This window comes from Balaenoptera physalus, assembly GCF_965194825.1.
Source record: "Balaenoptera physalus genome assembly, chromosome: 3".
NCBI classification, from domain to species: Eukaryota; Metazoa; Chordata; class Mammalia; order Artiodactyla; family Balaenopteridae; genus Balaenoptera; species Balaenoptera physalus.
In genome coordinates this window covers 5,927,527-5,944,249 of record NC_138890.1, presented here as the reverse complement: position 1 = coordinate 5,944,249, position 16,723 = coordinate 5,927,527, and the positions used below count along the sequence as shown (strand labels likewise).

At 61.6% G+C, this 16,723-nt stretch overlaps 2 protein-coding genes across 5 annotated transcripts; one reads left to right on the top strand and one right to left on the bottom strand.

The window, feature by feature from the left end:
- Positions 1-239: 239 nt before the first annotated feature.
- On the bottom strand, positions 240-9,467 carry LRRC8E (leucine rich repeat containing 8 VRAC subunit E). 4 transcript variants are annotated; one of them, XM_082456071.1, is made up of 3 exons: positions 7,760-9,467; positions 4,226-4,368; positions 240-3,565 (listed from the first exon to the last, which is right to left on the bottom strand). In XM_082456071.1, exons 2-3 carry the CDS (start codon positions 4,361-4,363, stop codon positions 1,316-1,318), a joined length of 2,388 nt encoding a protein of 795 aa, XP_082312197.1. In that variant the 5' UTR covers positions 4,364-4,368; positions 7,760-9,467; the 3' UTR covers positions 240-1,315. The 4 variants fall into 4 exon arrangements, with proteins under 4 accessions (XP_082312197.1, XP_082312200.1, XP_082312199.1 ...); XM_082456074.1 differs by lacking the exon at positions 7,760-9,467 and adding an exon at positions 4,757-7,713; XM_082456073.1 differs by lacking the exon at positions 7,760-9,467 and adding an exon at positions 4,766-7,712.
- On the top strand, positions 8,009-16,088 carry PRR36 (proline rich 36). Its single transcript, XM_082456070.1, has 9 exons — positions 8,009-8,022; positions 9,566-9,620; positions 11,002-11,038; positions 11,379-11,642; positions 12,190-12,464; positions 12,581-12,680; positions 12,913-13,025; positions 13,119-15,038; positions 15,240-16,088. Exons 5-9 carry the CDS (start codon positions 12,197-12,199, stop codon positions 15,752-15,754), a joined length of 2,916 nt encoding a protein of 971 aa, XP_082312196.1. The 5' UTR covers positions 8,009-8,022; positions 9,566-9,620; positions 11,002-11,038; positions 11,379-11,642; positions 12,190-12,196; the 3' UTR covers positions 15,755-16,088.
- The last annotated feature ends 635 nt before the right edge of the window (positions 16,089-16,723 follow it).

Here is a 16,723-nt window from a genome sequence, read left to right as displayed (position 1 = left end):
CAAAACTGTGGAGCCGGGAGACTAACAGGGAAGGTAGAGGAAGAGCAGTTCTCCAGGAAAAAAGCTAGGCAGACGATGCCACCTGATTTCTCCTGGTTAGCTGAGGTCTCTCTCTGCCTCTGCTTCCGGGATAGACTCATACCCTTGATTCTGGAATGTGACTGTCGCCACTTGCCTGTACTTGGTCTGGTGGAATCGAAGGCTTAGACTATGACAGGAGTGGACACAAGGGACCAAGATTATAGTTCTCATAGTTAGTATAATTTATTAAGCACCCAGTGATATACACTCCCTCGCACAGGGAACATTTGAAAGACAAAGTCCCAGCCTGTTTTCAGAAAAATGTACCCGCCACAGCAGGTGTTCTTAACCTGGGGTCCCCGATCCTTAGGATGTCCATAAACAGCCCTCTAGGGGATCTGGGGGAATCTGTTGATTGCCTCAAGTTGTTTGCAGAACTTTTCATGTATGTGTACGTGAGCATTTTCCTGAGGAAGGAGGTGCCCAGCTTTCATCAGATTTCTCAAAGCATCTAGGGATATAAAAAAAAGAATCCCTCCTCTAGAGGGAGGAGAATCCCTCCTCTAGACACCCAGATATCTACTCTGCAGGTCAGCATTTCCCAACACACAGGCCTGGGACCGTCTGTGTCAGAATTACCTGGGATGCTTCTATTTACCGGCAAGTTCCTGGCCTCCAGCTGAACCTCCTGAGTCAGTCTTTCAGGGGTGGGGCCTGGGATGTTTTGTTTTGGTGATGTTGATTTTGATGCCTAGTCAAATATGAAAACCATTTCTCTGAGTTCAGGTGTCTATAGCAAACAACTTATAAATAGGGGATTAACATCCAAGTTGGGGGTGGAGGAGGGGGGAGCTTGTCCGTTGCGTCTGTGTCCCCTCCTTGGGAGAGAACCCCAGATGTAAGCTGTTTTGGTCAGGGAGAGAGGGTTGAAATCCCATTGGGATGAGCCCCACACCCATACGTGGCATTGATTGAGCCAGAATGTTCGGAGTGGGTTGGGGGCAGCAGCAGCTCTGGCCCAGGGCTGGGGGCGGGCCAGCTAGCCAAAGACACAGGTGTGGTTTTGCTCTGAGAGTCTTATGACTGAGTTAATCCCTCCGGGATGTTCCACCCCAGATCCACAGCCTCCCAGACAAACCAATCCCAGGATCTTGCCTGGGCTCCACCAGCCTGCCACGTCTGCTCCTCCTCTCCTGGCCTGGGCTCACTTGGCCCCCTCCCTTGAAGATAACGGTAGAGATTCCAGGATGGTAGCATCCGGAAGGCCTCTACCGCAACCTGCCCCTCCCTGGCTTCACTCCACCTCCATCCTGTCCCGCACCTCTGCCGGCAGCCCTTCGTAAAGGGTGTCCTCCACCAGGAGCCCCGACTTCTTCAGCCCCCCACAGTTGCCGAGTTCTTCCGGCAGCGCCTCCAGCCGGTTGCCCTTGAGCTCCAGGCGGCTGAGGGCCCTGAGGGCCCCCACCTGGGGCGAGAGCTGGCTCAGCTGGTTGTAGCCGAGGAGCAGCGTCCGCAGCTTGCGGCAGAAGAAGAGCTCGTCGGGCAGAAGCTCCAGGGCGTTGTAGGAGAGAGCCAGGTGCTGCAGGTTCTGGAGGAGGCCCAGCTCGGCCGGCAGGGAGTGCAGCCCGTTATGGGAGATATCCAGCAGGCGGAGGCCAGAGCACATGCCGAGCTGGGTGGGCAGTGTCTCCAGCTTGTTGTGGCTGAGATAGAGCTGCTCAAGGCCCCGGAGCTTCCGTACGTGCTCGGGGACGTAGGCGATCTGGTTGTGCCACAGCCGGAGTGTGACCAGCTTGCGGCAGTGCTGGAAGCTGAGGATCTCCTCGATGGACCGCAGGTGGTTGTCCTTGAGGTCCAGTTCCTGCAGTGCGCCCAGGCTGAAGATGGCATGGGGGATGCGCTCCAGCCCGCAGGCCACCAGCTCCAGCTCCCGAAGCACCACCAGCTTCTTGAGGCTGTTCAGTGCCAGCAGGCGGGCCCCGTCGTTGTGCAGGCTGAGCCGCTGCAGGTGACTGGCCACGTCGGTCACGCTGGCGGGCACCTTGCCGGCGTTGCTCTGCAGCGACAGCACCTTCAGCTGCTTCAGCTCCCGGAGGCTCTCGAGGGTCGCCGCCCGGGCCAGGTCCAGGGGGAAGAGCCCCTCCAGGTACAGCTCCTCCAGGCCGCGCAGCCCGAACACCCAGAGGGGCACCTCTCGGAGCTCCTCGCACTTGACCCGGATGACCTTCAGGTGGTCCCGCAGGAAGATCTGCAAGGAGAAGGGCAGCCTGGCCGGCGAGTGGAGCAGGCTGAGCTCCTGCAGGTGCACCAGCTGTGCGAGGCCTGGGGGGAAGGTGATGTCACAGATGGCCTCCAGCCGCAGTGCCTCCACCTCGCTGAGCTCGAAGACCGTGTCGGGCAGCCCCGGGAGCATGCATAGGGCCAGCTCGAGCCGGCCCCAGGCGTTGCGCTGCAGCTTCTGCCGCAGCTTCTCGGTCGTCCACTCGTGGTTGAGGTTGAGCTGCTTCAGGCGGCTCTCGCTGACCTCGGAGAGGAAGACAGCGAAGCGCTTGGAGTAGAGTGAGTCGTACTGGTCGATGAGGTGCAGCATGAAGGCGAAGTCGTTCTTGACGTCGGGGATGTCGCCCATGCCCGTCTCTTCCCGCACAGATCGGAAGGAGTACTCCTTGAGGGGCCGGTGGAAGAGCCAGCAGAGTGTGTAGAAGCAGGTGATCCCGTAGACGCACACGAAGGAGATGTAGCAGAAAGCCAGCTTGGAGAAGAGGTGGGCCTTGGTGTGGTTGCAGCAGAAGCTGGCATAGCCCGTGACCTCCGAGGTCTCCACCCTACAGGCCACCAGGAAGCTGATCTTCCCCACGTAGACGAGGTTGTAGACCAGGATGGCCAAGAACTTGCAGACCTTGAGCACCGTCTGCCGGATGTACATGGTGTACAGGATGTCCCCCTCTTCCACGTGCATGCGGAATTTCTTGACCTTCTCAAACAGGGCTTTGGCCTGCTCACCTTCCTTTTTGTCCAGCAGGGTGACAGCCGGTGGCTCCGTCACCACCTTCTCGGGCTCCGCCAGCACCTTCTCCTTCTCACCCTCACCTGCCTTCCCCGGTCCTGCCGCCGCTGCTGCCATGGTCACCATTGCCCGCCTGGCGGCGGCAGGGTTCTTGTGGTTCTCCCCGGAGACCTCGGATAGGGCCCGCGTGGTCCACGGAGAGTCGAAACACTTGCCCAGGATGGAGATGAAGTGCTCGATCTTGGAGCTGGTGCTGGGGAACTTGAACCAGAAGCTGGTGCAGACCATGAAGATGAGCGTGTGGATGACGACCAGGTAGGGGAAGTACTTGGCGTACCAGTGGAGGGCCGTCTCGTAGCAGAGCTGGTTAATGAAGCTGTATTGCTGCAGGTCCAGGTTGTTCCTGAGGCCGCTCAACTCCCGGAGGTCCCCCATGTGCTCGGAGACCCCCCGCGGCAGCAGTTGCTGGCACGGGGCCTCTGATAAGTTCTCCCGGGGTTCGTGACTGGGCAGACAGATGATCTTGTCCTGTGTCACCTGGGGATGGGAGAGAGGGTGAAAGATGGTGAAGGATCTGGGGCGGCCTGGGAAGTTGTGGGGTGGGGGAGGAAGCAGGCCGAAGGCAAGAGAGGTTTCCATCAACCCCCAACTGTCCCCAGTTTGTTCCCCAGCTTTGGAAGAGTCAATAAACCTCTGAGCATCTGACTTTGTCTGAAAAAAAGAGCTGGGTTGATTTGTGTCCTTCGAAAAGATGTTGAAGTCCTAACCCCCAAATACCTGTGAATGTTGCCTTGTTTGGAAATAGTCTTTGCAGAGCAGATGTAATCAAGTTAAGATGAGGTCATTGGGGGGTGGGCCCTAACCCAATAGGACTTTGGCCTTATAAAAGGGAGAAATCTGGACACAGACACACACAGACACACAGACATACACACAAGGAAGATGCTTTTAAGATACAGGGAGAATATACAGGGAGAATAGATACAGGTTATCTATAAACCAAGGAATGCCTGAGGCCACCAGAGTCTAGAAGGGAGGCGTGGAACACATTCTCCCTCACAACTTTCGGAAGGAACCAACTCTGTCAACACTTTGATTTCAGACTTCCAGTCTCCAGAACTAAGAGACAGTAACGGAAGACTTCCGGAACCTCCCAGACCCCGCCCCTAGAGACCCCGCCCCTGCCCCGCCCCTTACCTGGAGGGTGCAGCCGAAGACCCCGATCATGAGCATAGCCACGGTGAGGTACTCGGCCAGCACGTCCCACCAAGGTTTGAGCACCTTGAAGGCGGGCTGCTGTTCCGCGAACTGCTTGAACTCCGCCACTGGAATCATCCCGCCTGTGGGAGGGCAGGAAGTGGAGGGTGCAGAGAGAGACTCTCAGTTAAGCGCGCCTGGTGCCGGGTCCCCAGAAGAGCCAGACACACGCATCTGCTCCCACTCCGCGCTCGGCCCTGCCAAACTCTGGCAGCACCCACAAGCTGTGCGCTTCCTTCCCCTCCCCCCACAGACCTCGCCTCCTTCCTGGAGCCGGGCAACTACTGTCTTCACCACCTCTGCTCCCAGGGACCCCTGCCCCGGTCGGACTCTGCCTGCCCTCTCAGAGCTCAGGAGGGGCAGTCCACGGGGCCGCTGCCCCACAGCGTGCCCGTGCGGCCTTCTCCCGGGGCCCAGGCATCTCCTCCCACCCTTGACGCCAATCCGAAACACTTCCTCTGCTTCTCTGACCCCAGGTACCCGGAATCCAGGCGGCCAGCCCCGGCTTCCTCCACCACTGGACCAGAGAGAGTCCCAGAGACTCGGGGACTTCCGGGGCGTGGGCCCCGCACCCCCTTCAGGGGCGCTCCGGGCACCACCTCCGACCTCCAACCGGAAAAGCCGGCTGGAGCCTGGCTCTGGTTACGGGCCCCAGGGGCAGGGAGTGGCAAAGCTGAAGGCTGGTCAGCCCTGGGGGGTGGGAGTGACTTGGACACCTGCGTTTCTAGTGGGGCAAGTGCCTAGGATCTGCGGCAGAAAACAGAGACCTGGCCTCTGAGAGGCAGGGGCAGGGGGGCGCGAGGATGGAGCAGAGGATCAGGAAATGGAAAACTCACAGGGAGAGAGCCAGGGTGACACCTACGACTGGGACAGGGCTGGGCTGCCAGGCTCCTGGGCGGCCAGCCCACTCTGTCTGTCCCTGGCTTTCATTTTAGACGAAGGTATCATTATTCCAGATACAGACAACCAGGCGCAAGTCACACGGGGGCGCAGGCCACGGGCTGGGACATCACCCTCCCTGACAGGCAGTCGGGAGCCTTTTCCCCCACCTCCGAGGCTGGAGCGGGGACGGAAAGGGAGGCAGCAAGCCCCTCACCGCCTCTAAGGGGGCTCCTAGGCAGTCTGCCTCCCTCCCCAGCATCCATGCTCCCAAATATAAAGATCCTGTTTTACATCACGCAGGTTTCCTGCGGCCTGCGGTCCTCATCCTGACAGCCTGTCACTGGGCACAGGCTGGGCAAAGAAGGGAGGCATCTGGGCGACCAGCCGGTCCTCCAGCCTCCTACCCATCTCCTGGGGGGGGGGGGGAGGGAAACTGGCCTCTGTTCCACACCTCAGTCAATCGCTCTGACACCTCCTTGCCTCCCTTTTTGGTCCCCACAACCCTTGAAGGCCTTAGGGTTACTCCTGAGTGAGGACGAGGTGGAAGTGGGCGGGGATATGGGATGCAGGCCCCGCCCACCAGGCTGAAGTCGGGGCAGTCCGCCACACCCCCTTAATCCCATCAGAGGCTCCCACCTCAGTACCAGAGATAACACGCAAGGGAGAGGGACACGCCTGCCCACACCCAGTCTCCGGGGCCCCCTGACTCAGGCCCTGACTCACCCAGCAGCCGGCACATGCAAGGGGGTGTGCAGACAGAGCACAGGATCCCTCACCCAATGGCCCATCCCTCGTGCTCAGTTTCACACCCTGTCCTGAACAACAAGCCGAGTAAAGATGCCTCCAGTGCATCACAGGCTCAAACACCAGGGAATCTGCTAGAAACACACTCAGGGCAGCTCAACAGCCCCCAGGAGCCAAATTGCAGCCACCAAAAGGGACACCCTGGGGGCATTCTGCAGTGTGCACCTCAGGGCATGTGTGTACAAAGGGCAAGTACACACTAAGTTGAGGAGAGACCCAGGACCAGGGAGCCGGCCATATGCCCTCTTCCAGTTCTGGCCACCCACTGCTCTCCCTGCCCTGGCCACCTGCCCCTGCGAGGGACACTGCTTAGCTGCTTCACCTGAGAATGGTAACTGTAGCAAAAATGCCACACAGACGGGCAGGGACCAACTTCCTGCCCCCGAGTCCTTGCCACCCTTCAGGACCCATCTCACAATGGTGGAAGCTCCCCACTGGCCATCCCGGGTCCACAATCAAAGGCAAGAAGGCAGAGACACACCCAGGGTCCCCAGCAGATGGCCCAGAGGATGCGCCCACAGAGCAAAGTGTATACACAACAGCCTCAGAAGCAGACATGGGGTTATCATTATTTGTCTCCATGACTCAATCTTGATCGTCCCGAACCTGCCATTAAGTTTCCCCAGACACAAGGCTGGCCCCCCTGTGTCTGAACAGGGCTGGTGGGAGGGCTTGGGGAGAAGGCTTCATGGGGGTGTGTTGGCAGAGAACTTATGGCCACCAGATGCTTTCAGTGTCTCGTTTTATCCCAGCTCTGGGAGCGTGGATGTTGGGACCCTCGTTTTCCAGACTCAGGAGAGTGAAATAACTTGCTCAAGGTGTCACAGCTTGTGACAAGTGGCATTCGAGGCGAGACCCCCAAGTCCCGTCTGTCTGATCACGTTGTTGAGCGAGAACGTCTCGCTGAGATGAAGCATCTTTGCCAAAAGAACCTCAGAAGGGGTTCCTTCAGGCAGAGAGGAAATGGAGGGAGGATGGCTGCTCTGCCCAGCAGGCTGAGTTGTCCTCCTCAGCCTAGGGCCAGGAACATGCCCCTTACCCAGCCTTAGCTCCGCCCACCCATGCCTCACCCCTGCTGCTGCTTCTCGCTCAGGCCTTCCCCAAGCCCCCAGCCTGCCTCTGAACACGTGGCGGTGGCAGGTGCTCCTGGTCCAGCGCCCCATCCCACACCGCCCCCACCCACAGCCCATGCTAAGGGGCGAAGAAGAAACAGTGACTGCTGTCAGCCCTGAAATGGGTCTTGGAGGACACAGGGTCCAACTTTGGACTTTTACACAAGTGAGAAACTGTGGCCTGGGTGGGGGAGGGTGGCCCTGTAGTAGCAGATCCTGTTCTGGGCCCCAGGCCTGGGGACTCCCAACCCAGTACTTTTCCAAGCTGTCCTGCCAGGACTAGGGGGGTCTGGGGTGTCTTGAGGTTCAAGAGTCCCAGAAGGGACAGCCTGGTGAGGCTCCCAAGTGGTAGGGTTCTGGCAATTGAGGGGCTCACAGGGTTGAGTCGTCAGCAGCAGAGGAGAGGGGAACATGGTCAAGACCCTCAGGGTGGACCCCAACCTGTTGATCTTCACTCCGTCCTTGGCCAGGCCTGCCGGGCTCCCTGACAGGCGCCCTTGGGCTAGCCAGGGCGGGGCCTCTCTCTGCACCCCCCCACCCCACCCCCCAGCTCCTTCTGTGCCCCAGACGGCGTTGGGCTCAGGTCACAGGGCCAGCCGCACCTGGGGCGGTCCTCCCGTGGGCCAGATCCTCACCCCGCCACCTGGTCCCCAGGGGCGGAGAGCCACCTACTCACCTCACGGGCCGGACGCTTGTTCCAACTCCTGTGTCCCTGGGAGCGGAGCGGCCGGGACTCCCGCAGAGTTCGCGGGACGGGCTGGGTGAGTCAGGGCGGGCGGGCGGGCGAGCTGGACAGGAGCCGGGAGCAGCTCCACCCCTCCCGGCCCCGCCCACTAGCCGTCTCGGCCCCGCCTCCCTTAGGGCGCTCACAGGTCGCCCCCGACTCCTGGTGCCGCGGGATCGCGGGAGGAGGCCGATCCTAATCCTGATGTCTCCGAGGTGGGCGAGGGGCTGGTCGGAGGAGCAGGGACCGTAGAATTCTGGGCTCCGCTTCCGTGGGGCAAACCTGGCACGGGGGAAACTGAGGAGGGCTGGAGGCGCTGGGCTCCCAAAGCCGACCTGAAGACACCCTTCCGCGAGCCAAGCTGTACAGACCCTGTCAGGAACGCGTGGAAGTCCTCCTCCCCCTCCTCCCTTCACTCCCAGGTGCAGCTACCTGGCCTTGAGGCTCAACCAAGGAATCAGTGACCAGGGCCCAAGAGAGGGCAGGGCGCTTCCCCCTTCCTGCTCTAACCAGCCAGCCAGGGGAAGCTCTCCACTGGGGGAGGAGAGGGAGTGAGCCGCTCCCGGGTCCCGGTGGGGTTGGGCACGGGGGTCAGAGGGCTCTGGGAGCCGGGGTTGGAGTCCAGTCTGGGAGACCGGCTTCTCAAAGGGAGACTCTGCCTCCCCCCCGCCCACGATTTCCTCCCCACTTTGGGAGGCCTGAGCTGGGTCTTAGACAACAGTTGACCTTGATCTGCCCTGTCTGCAAAACTCAAGGGAGAGGGGACCTGGACCAGGTGGCAGAGTGAAACCCCATCTCCCATGGGGAAAAGAAAACAAGTTCACCAGAATAGAGACACTCCGAAACCTTGAGGGTTGGGATCCCCTAAGCTTAGGTTCCCCTGTGAAACCCTGCAATGGGCGCAACCCTTGAAGAAGTCCCTGTGGGCTCGACCACAGGCTGCCCAAAGACAAACCTTCATTGTGTGGACACCATAAGCGAGGTTACCTTCTCTCTCAGAGCTTCTGCTCTATTGGTGTGTGTGTGGATTGGGGGTGGGGTGGGGTGGGCGGAGACAGAGGTAAGAAAGCAAATAAGTAAGGAACAAGATAATGTCAGCTTGTGACAAATGCTGTGTATATAACAAAGTAGGGTGGGGTGAAGTGGTAGCAAGGGGCAGGGGCCTTTTGAGGTGAATAGTTTCTCCCTTTCCTCTAGCCTCGGGAGAAGCTCCTTGAGATCCATACCCTGGCGGTTTGTTTCCAGCTTTATGTTGGGATAAGTGTTTTCATAAACGACGCTTTGCACACTTGTGTAAGAGTCTCGGTGGTGACTGGAATCGAAGCCCCATGATCCCCAGACACGTGTCTCTTCTGTTCCCTACTGTGTCCCCAGCACTTGGGATGGTGCCTGGCACACAGTGAGCATTCAGTAAATGATGGACGGATGGATGCTTAGTTCAGGCCCTTCTAGATGCAGATCCTGAGGCAAGGAATTAGATACAAATAGTTTCTCTGGAAGGTGAGGGAGTGGGGAAGGGAAGGAAGCCAGTAGTGTTAATGAGGGTGAAGGAGCAGGCTGCCAATATGGGCAACTGGGGTTCCATTGTGCTGGGGAGCTCTGGGAGATGGTGGAGGACGCACCTCCAAGTTTTCCCAACCAAGAGGTGAGGGAGTTGAAGCATTGATGCACCAGCTCCTGCCTGTCATGGCTGAGGGCTGCTCTGGAGAAGGGGATGGAGGGAGTGTTAATACCCTGACACTTCTGACTTTCCTGCAGGTGGGGACTGTGGGTGCTCAGGAGATATGGAAGGAGCTGTATGGCACCGCCACAGGTACAGACGCTTGAGAGGAATGTCTCAGTCATATGACACACATACAACGCTTTCCAGTTGTCCTCCAGAAAGCCTGCCCCCTTTACATTCCCACAGGTAGTTTGTGAGTTTTCTCGCATGGACACTGTCCAGGTTTTAAACAATTGTGGTAGAACACACACATAACATAGAATTTGTCACCCTAACCATTTTTAAGTTTACAGTTCAGTGCCATTAAGTACATTCAGTGTTGGGCAACCATCGCCACCATCCATCTTCAGAACTATTTTTGTTTTGCAGAACTGAAACCCTGTCCCCATTGAACTCATATTCCTCATTCCTCTCCCCAGCTCCTGGCACCCACCATTCTACCATCCATCTCTATGAATTTGAATCCTCTGGGGACCCCATATAAGTGGAATCACAGTGGTCGCAGCATTTTACATTCCCACCAACAGTACACAACTGTTCCAATTTCTCCACATTCTCACCAACACTTGATATTTTAGACCCAGCTTTTAAGGTTTTGTGAGCCTGAGGTAGTTACATATTACTGTGCTGTGTAACAAATTGCCCCCAAACCTAGCACCTTAAGACAACAAGAATTTATTGTCTCACATAGTTTCTGAGGGTCAGGAATCAATCAGAGTGGCTTCAATTGGTGGTTCAAAAGTTTCCCTCCCCCAGTGGTCCCCAACAACCACTGATTTGCTTTCTGTCACTATAGATTAGCTTGTGTTTTCCGGAATATTATATAAATGGAATCATACGGTGGATACTCTGTGTGTGTGTGTGTGTGTGTATGTGTGTGTGTATGTACAAATGTGATGGGGGAAGGGGTGAGGCAGAGGGAGCTGGTTCTTTGGGATGGGGTAGTGAGTCGCTAAGAGTCTGAAGAGATGGGGCTTGGGGGCAGAGAGCACAGTGTGTGTGTGGGGAGCCATGTGGCCTTAAGTATAAGCAGAGGTGCAAGAGGGCACCTGGCACTGTTGGCCAGCTTTGGGCAGCTGAGGATGGCCATCTTCCTCTTCTCGCTTCAACCCCCTCAATGCCACAGTCTCCTATCAAGGTCCTCCATGAGGCCTCTGCACCAGTTTGGCGGGTCACCAAAATGACACCTCTCACTCCCTCAGGTTGGGCTGGGAAACCTCGGACGGGATCTTCTCGGCTCCTCATGCACCCGTTTTTACACCTCCAGGACCCCCATAATCTCATCCCCCCAAAGCCCGGCTCTGCCAGGAAGCCTTTGCTGACTTGACTTCGTGTGACCTGGGAGGGTGTGGCGAGTGGGGGGTGCTCTGCCCTGCAGAAGGCTGGGTCATCTCTCACCATCCTCGGTCTCTCCCTCTTGTCCTTTCTTCCTCTCTTCCCCCAAATCTGGGGTCTACCCCTACATTCCCAGGGCTGCATTCTCCCACCAGTCCCCCCAGCCCAACCAGGTACGGGGTTTCCTGGGGTCTGTGAAAACCCTTTGGGTATGAGAGGGGCGGAAGCCCCAAGAATCCTGGGGGGCCCGCCTCTGCGGTCGCAAAAGCGGGGAGAGGGCCTGGGACACCGAGCTGCCGGATTGGTCAATTGGGCACGAGGCGCGATGGTCCCGCCCCCTGGTTGCCAGGGCCCAGCCTATCCGCGTCCAGGCGGGCCTTGGTCGCCAAGTAGTTGGGGTGGGGGCCGGGGCAGGTGTGTATGGCAGGGGGTGGGGAGAGGAGGTTAGGCTGAGTCCGGGACCCCAAGGGATACCCCCCGAAGCCCGACCGGTTGGGTGTCTGGGGTCCTCAGGCGCAGCCGCGGAGAACCAGCCCCTCCCTCCTACGCGCTCCCGGCCGCCCTACTCGGCGCGCTTCCGCCTCTGCCTGCCGGGTCTGCATCCAGCGCGCGCGCCCCCTTCTCCCCCGCCCGCCGCCGAGGGGCCGGACGGCCTCCCCGCGCCGCCGCCCGCCGCCCCCTCCCCTCGCCTGCCCTCCGCTCGCGACGGCCGCGGCGCTCCCACCCTGTCCCACCCCAGGCGACCCAGCGTGGAGCGGCGGGAGGCCGGAGCCCAAGGTGAGCTCGGCTCGAGCAGGTGGAAGGGTGGCGCGGACCAGGGCCCAGCTGGGGGAGGGGAAGGGCTCGGGACGCGGCTCTTTGTCTCCCCGAGCCCGTGCGCGGGCAGCCAGGGCCGCTCCTCCTCCCGGCAGGTGCCGACATCCCTCCGGGACGGCGCTGGTGGCTGGCGAGGGGGACCTGGGCGTGTGCTCCCGTCCCCTTCATCTGGAACCTGTGGCAGCCCCCTGTCCCGACGCTGGTGGTCAGGGTCCCTGAGGAGGCGAGGGGTAGGGGGGGTGGATCTCCGGTCCTGAGAGGGAGCAGGGGGGTTGGCTGAGGCTGGCATGGCCTGGAGGAAGGCGGTGAGGGTGGGACTTGGGGACAGCCATGAGCAGCTGCGCTGGTGAGTGGTGGGTGGGTGGGAAGGAAGTGGATCCAGGCAAAGGTTTGGGCACCCATGGGTGGCGACGCTGGGGAAAGAGCCGAGAGGTGCCAGGACCCAGATCCCTGCAGGCAGCGTAGCTGTCCAGGACCTGGGATGCTGATCGGTCTGCCTCCTCATCAGGTGCGAGATGGACAAGAGGGACACGTCCAGGGCAGGGGCCGCCGGTCGGACGCCCTCTTCTCGCCCTCCCAACCTTCCGACCCCCAAGCTCCCAGGGTCTCCACGACCCCCTCCCCCCGTAACCAGCGCAGCTCTTCGAGTTCTGGGAGCAGCGGGAGCTTCAGGGCGAGGGCCTCTGGCAGAGCGATCGGGGGGCAGCCGGGGAGCCGCTCTCCCGGAGGCTACTCCCCGGGGGGGACCACTGCGGAGTGCTGGGACAGGCCCCCGGAGCCCAGGTACTCCAACCTCTTTTCCTGATTCGGACCCCATCTTCTTGCCCCCCTCTCCTCTGAGGCACCAGCCTCCCCTTCCTTTCCGGGGCACCTGCGTTGACTCGGCCTTCTCCCCACAGCCTCCAGGCCCCCAGCAGCTGGGAGAGGGGAGCGGGCCCCTGCGAAGACCCCAGGCCCAGGCTGTATCTCTAGCTCGGGGCATGCCAGCGGGCCCACCAGGTAACAAGCCCCCTCTCCCCTGGTGCCTTGGGCAAGGGTTAGTGTCTCCATCTGGAAGCTTTTAATTAAAGTGTGTGGGAGTACTTGCTCATCACTGGGCGCAAATTGGTGAAAGCTATTATTGGTTGGCAGAGAGGGCATATGCCCCGTTTCACAGATGGGGAAATGTAGACTTGGGAGACGAAACAAGGAGCTGGAGCGCTGTCCTGAGCGCAGACCCTTTTGTCCCCAGGCCAGGCCCTCTTGGGCAGAAGGGGCTCCGGCCCCCAGCTGAGGAACCTGTGGCCAGAGGAAAAGCCCCTGAAGGGCCCAGAAGGAGCGCCCTGAGCGCTGGGGCACGGAGAGGTACGTGATCTGGGGAGGAAGGGGTTTCCTCGGATGTGAGAGGGACCAGCCTAGAAGTATCGGCGACCCTTCGGTCTTCTGCTTTGTCCCCAGACTCTTCTGGGTCCACTCCAGCCGTCTCCTCCTCGGCCATCTCCCGTCGGTCCCGGGCTGCGGGCGCTGAGGTGGGTGTCCCCCGGGCAGCTCCGAGTGCCCGGCCCCGGCCCCCGACCGAGGCTTCCAGGAAATCAGTGAGCAGCGCCCCAGAGCGCAGCGCCGCGGAGCCGAGCCCTGCCACCAGGAGGCGACCCAGCGCCGGCGGGGGCCTCCAGAGGCCAACCTTGCGCCCCACGGGCTCCAGCGCCACTCCTCTGTCCTCCCCAGCCCGCTCTGGGGCTTCCCCGGCTGGAACACCCCGGGCTCTGGGGCATCCCTCGCAGCCCAAGTCCAGAGGACTGCAGGCTCTACGCCCCCCGCAGGCCACACCCCCAAGGAAGGGCGCAGTCCCTGCACAGGGCTTTTCTCCTCCTTTGGCCACCTCCTCCCTACCCTGTCCTATTGCACCGCCTTCCCATATCACAGCCGCTCCCTTGCGGGGCTCGCTCCCTCCATCTCCACCGACCACGCCCCCTCCCCAGGCCCTTATCCACCCATTGGCCACGCCCCCTCCACTAGCCCCTCTTCCCTCTGCTCCACCCTCTCTGCAGACCCTCCCCTCTCCACCGGCCACACCTCCTTTGCAAGCTCCCCCCGCACAGCTGGCTACATCTTTTCCGGAGGTATCCGCCTCTTCCTTGGCCACGGCCACTTTTCTGACTTCAGTCCCTCCATCAGTTTCACCCACTCTGCAGAGTATGCCCCCCACCGAGGCGTCTTTGGCTTTACCCCCTTTTCCAGCTCTTCCCTCTCCCTTGGCCACACCTCCTTTGTCGGGTCCTCTGCCACCAGCCACTGCCCCTCTACAAGCCCCTCTATCTCAAGCAACATCTCTGAGGAACCCGCCTTCTTCCCTAACCACACCCCCTCTTCAGGCTCCTTCTGCTCTGCCCACGCCCCCTCCGCAGGCCGGTCCTTCTCTGTCTCCACCTCTTCAGGCCACGCCTTATACACTGGCCACGCCTCCCAGACAGGACCCTTCTCTGGCCACATCCCCTCCACAGACCTCTCCCCCTTCCTCTCTTCTGACCACACTCTCTCTGCCAGGTGCTCCTCCTCTAGGCTCACCCTCCCCCCTGGCCACGCCTCTGGCCGCTCCCCCTCTACAGGCCACTCCTCCTATACAGACATCATCTCTGGCCTCACAGCCTCTGCAGGCCCCTCCTCCACTGGCCGTGCCCCCCACACACACTCCACCTTCTCTGGCTACGCCTCCCTTTCAGGCCGCTCCCTCTCCTCAGAGCTTGCCTCCTCTGCAGGCTCCACCTCCACTGGCCTCGCTCCCTCTGCAGGCCCCTCTCTCTCCCCCTGCTTCACCCCCTCTGCAAGACCCTCCCTCTCCCCTGGCCACGCCCCCTCCGCGGGCTCCACCTTCTCTGGCCTCACCTCCTCTGCAGGCCCCTCCCTCTCCCCCCGCTTCACCCCCTCTGCAAGTTCCTCCCTCTCCCCCTGCCTCACCCCCTCTGCAAGACCCTCCACTTCCCCTGGCCACGCCCCCTCCGCGGGCTCCACCTTCCCTGGCCTTGCCCGCTTTGCAGACCCCTCCCTCTCCCCCTGCCTCACCCCCTCTGCAAGCCCCACGCCGCCCCCCAACCCCGGGTCCCGATGCCCCAATCTCGGGCCCACGGCTGACCCTGGCTCTGGCCCCGGGTCCACCGCCGCCGCCCTCGCGCAGCCCGTCCAGTACGCTGAGCGGCCCGGACCTGGCGGGCCACAGCAGCAGCGCCACGAGCACGCCCGAAGAGCTGCGCGGCTACGACAGTGGGCCCGAGGGCGGCGCCGCAACCTCCCCGCCCGCCGATGCGGAGCTCGCCGCCTGCCACCCGGCCGCCTGGAGCCGAGGTTCCGCTCCGCCGCTGGCCATCCGCGGCACCTCAGGTAAGCAGCCCTCCGGACACTGCGGACCAGTAGGAGGGGCGAGGTCTGGGGACGGTAGGAGGGCGAGGTCGGAGGCGAGGCTTTGCAACTCGGGGGGCAGGACCTTTGGGTCTGGGGGCGGAGTTGAAGGAAGGGGCGGGGTCTTGTGTCGGGGGCGGGGCTTCCCGCTCCCTTTGCCTAGCCTGGCTCCTCTCCCCGCAGGAGCGCCCCTGCCTTGGTCTCCTGCTGCCGGGTCGGGCTCTGCTGACGGCTTGTGCACCATCTACGAGGCTGAAGGGCCCGAGTCGGCGACTCCCGCCACAGGCGCGCTGGATCCGGGGCCCGGGCCTGGCGCGGGCGGTGGGAAGGCGGCGGCTGGGGCTGGGGCTGGGGCTGGAGCGGCCTCGCGGGGCGCGAAGCCGGCGCGTCTGGGCGAGCTGCCGCTGGGAGCGCTGCAGGCGAGCGTCGTGCAGCACCTGCTGAGCCGGACGCTGCTGCTAGCTGCGGCCGAGGGTGCCGCGGGCGGCACCGGTGGCTCAGGGGACGCGGGGGGTGCCGGCAGCGCGGGGGGAGCCCGCACTGCGCTCAGCGACGCCGAACTGGGCCGCTGGGCCGAACTATTGTCTCCCTTGGACGAGTCCCGCGCCAGCATCACCTCAGTCACTAGCTTCTCCCCGGATGACGTGACTTCCCCGCAGGGTGACTGGACCGTGGTAGAGGTGGAGACCTTCCACTGAGCCAGACCCTAGCCCCGCCCACCCGCCCCACCCCTGCCTTAGGATCCGTCCCTCAGGTTGCACATCTTTGTCTTAGATCTCCCCCTCCCCTCCTCCTGGAGTCCGGCTCCCTGTGGATTGGTCTCAGACCCCTTAGAGCCCTAGAATTTTGGCCCAGGCTTGCGACCCACCCACACCTTTGGCCAAGGCTCACCCTTGAGCCCCGCCCCTTTGGCTTAGGACAAGCTCCCGCTCCCCTCGAGCCTCGTCCCTCCCTCGGCCTAGGCCCTGCCCGGAGTCCAGTGTATCGTCTACCGCGCGCAGCCCGAGTTTGCAATAAAGCCGGGACACTGAAGCCTGTTCACTTTCGCCTTCGCGGTCGCGGGCTGGGGCCCTCCAGCGGCGCAGCTGACCGCAGGGCGGCGAGAGGGGCTGGGCCGGGCTGTGCTGGCAGCTGTGCACAGCAGGTTGTAGCTCTGGTTGAAGGCCTTCCCGAACACTCCCCGGCCTTGCGTCTTCTCCATTGAGGATAGGGGCGCGCGAGGAGGGGCTGGGGTGGGACCAGGCGATGCCGAGTCCCCGTGGTCCAGCGCCGCGCACCCACCCGCTTTCGTGAACGTAGGTTTTCTCATGCCCAATTTCTCATGGAAAAATTAGGTGCAGGAGGGGCCCAGGTGAGGCCGCGCGACCGAGTGAGCAAGGCGTGGGCGGTGTGGCCAGTTGACCAAGCTCTTCCCACGCTCGGCCAGGGGAGCGGGCACTCCTGGGGGGAGGGGAAAGACACGTGGGAAAGGCTTGCTTGGATCCAAGGAGAAGGTGGGGGGCCCCTTCCTGAGGTCCCTCCTCACAGTGTGCACCGCCCTACTTTGCACACCCTGGGGTGTAGGAGGGAGACAGGGGTGGCCTGAGACCCATGGCCATCTCGGGTCCCTCCAGGGCTTCTCAAGCGCGCACACTGCCCTCTGCTCACCGAGGAGGCTGCAGTGCAAA

Coding starts and splice junctions, on each gene's coding strand:
- LRRC8E (XM_082456071.1), bottom strand. CDS start 4,363: ATGATTCCAGTGGCGGAGTTCAAGCAGTTCGCGGAACAGCAGCCCGCC. Junction 3,566..4,225: donor TCTTCGGCTGCACCCTCCAG/GTAAGGGGCGGG, acceptor TCCCATCCCCAG/GTGACACAGGACAAGATCAT.
- PRR36 (XM_082456070.1), top strand. CDS start 12,197: ATGGACAAGAGGGACACGTCCAGGGCAGGGGCCGCCGGTCGGACGCCC. Junction 12,681..12,912: donor CATGCCAGCGGGCCCACCAG/GTAACAAGCCCC, acceptor TTTTGTCCCCAG/GCCAGGCCCTCTTGGGCAGA. Junction 13,026..13,118: donor GAGCGCTGGGGCACGGAGAG/GTACGTGATCTG, acceptor CTTTGTCCCCAG/ACTCTTCTGGGTCCACTCCA.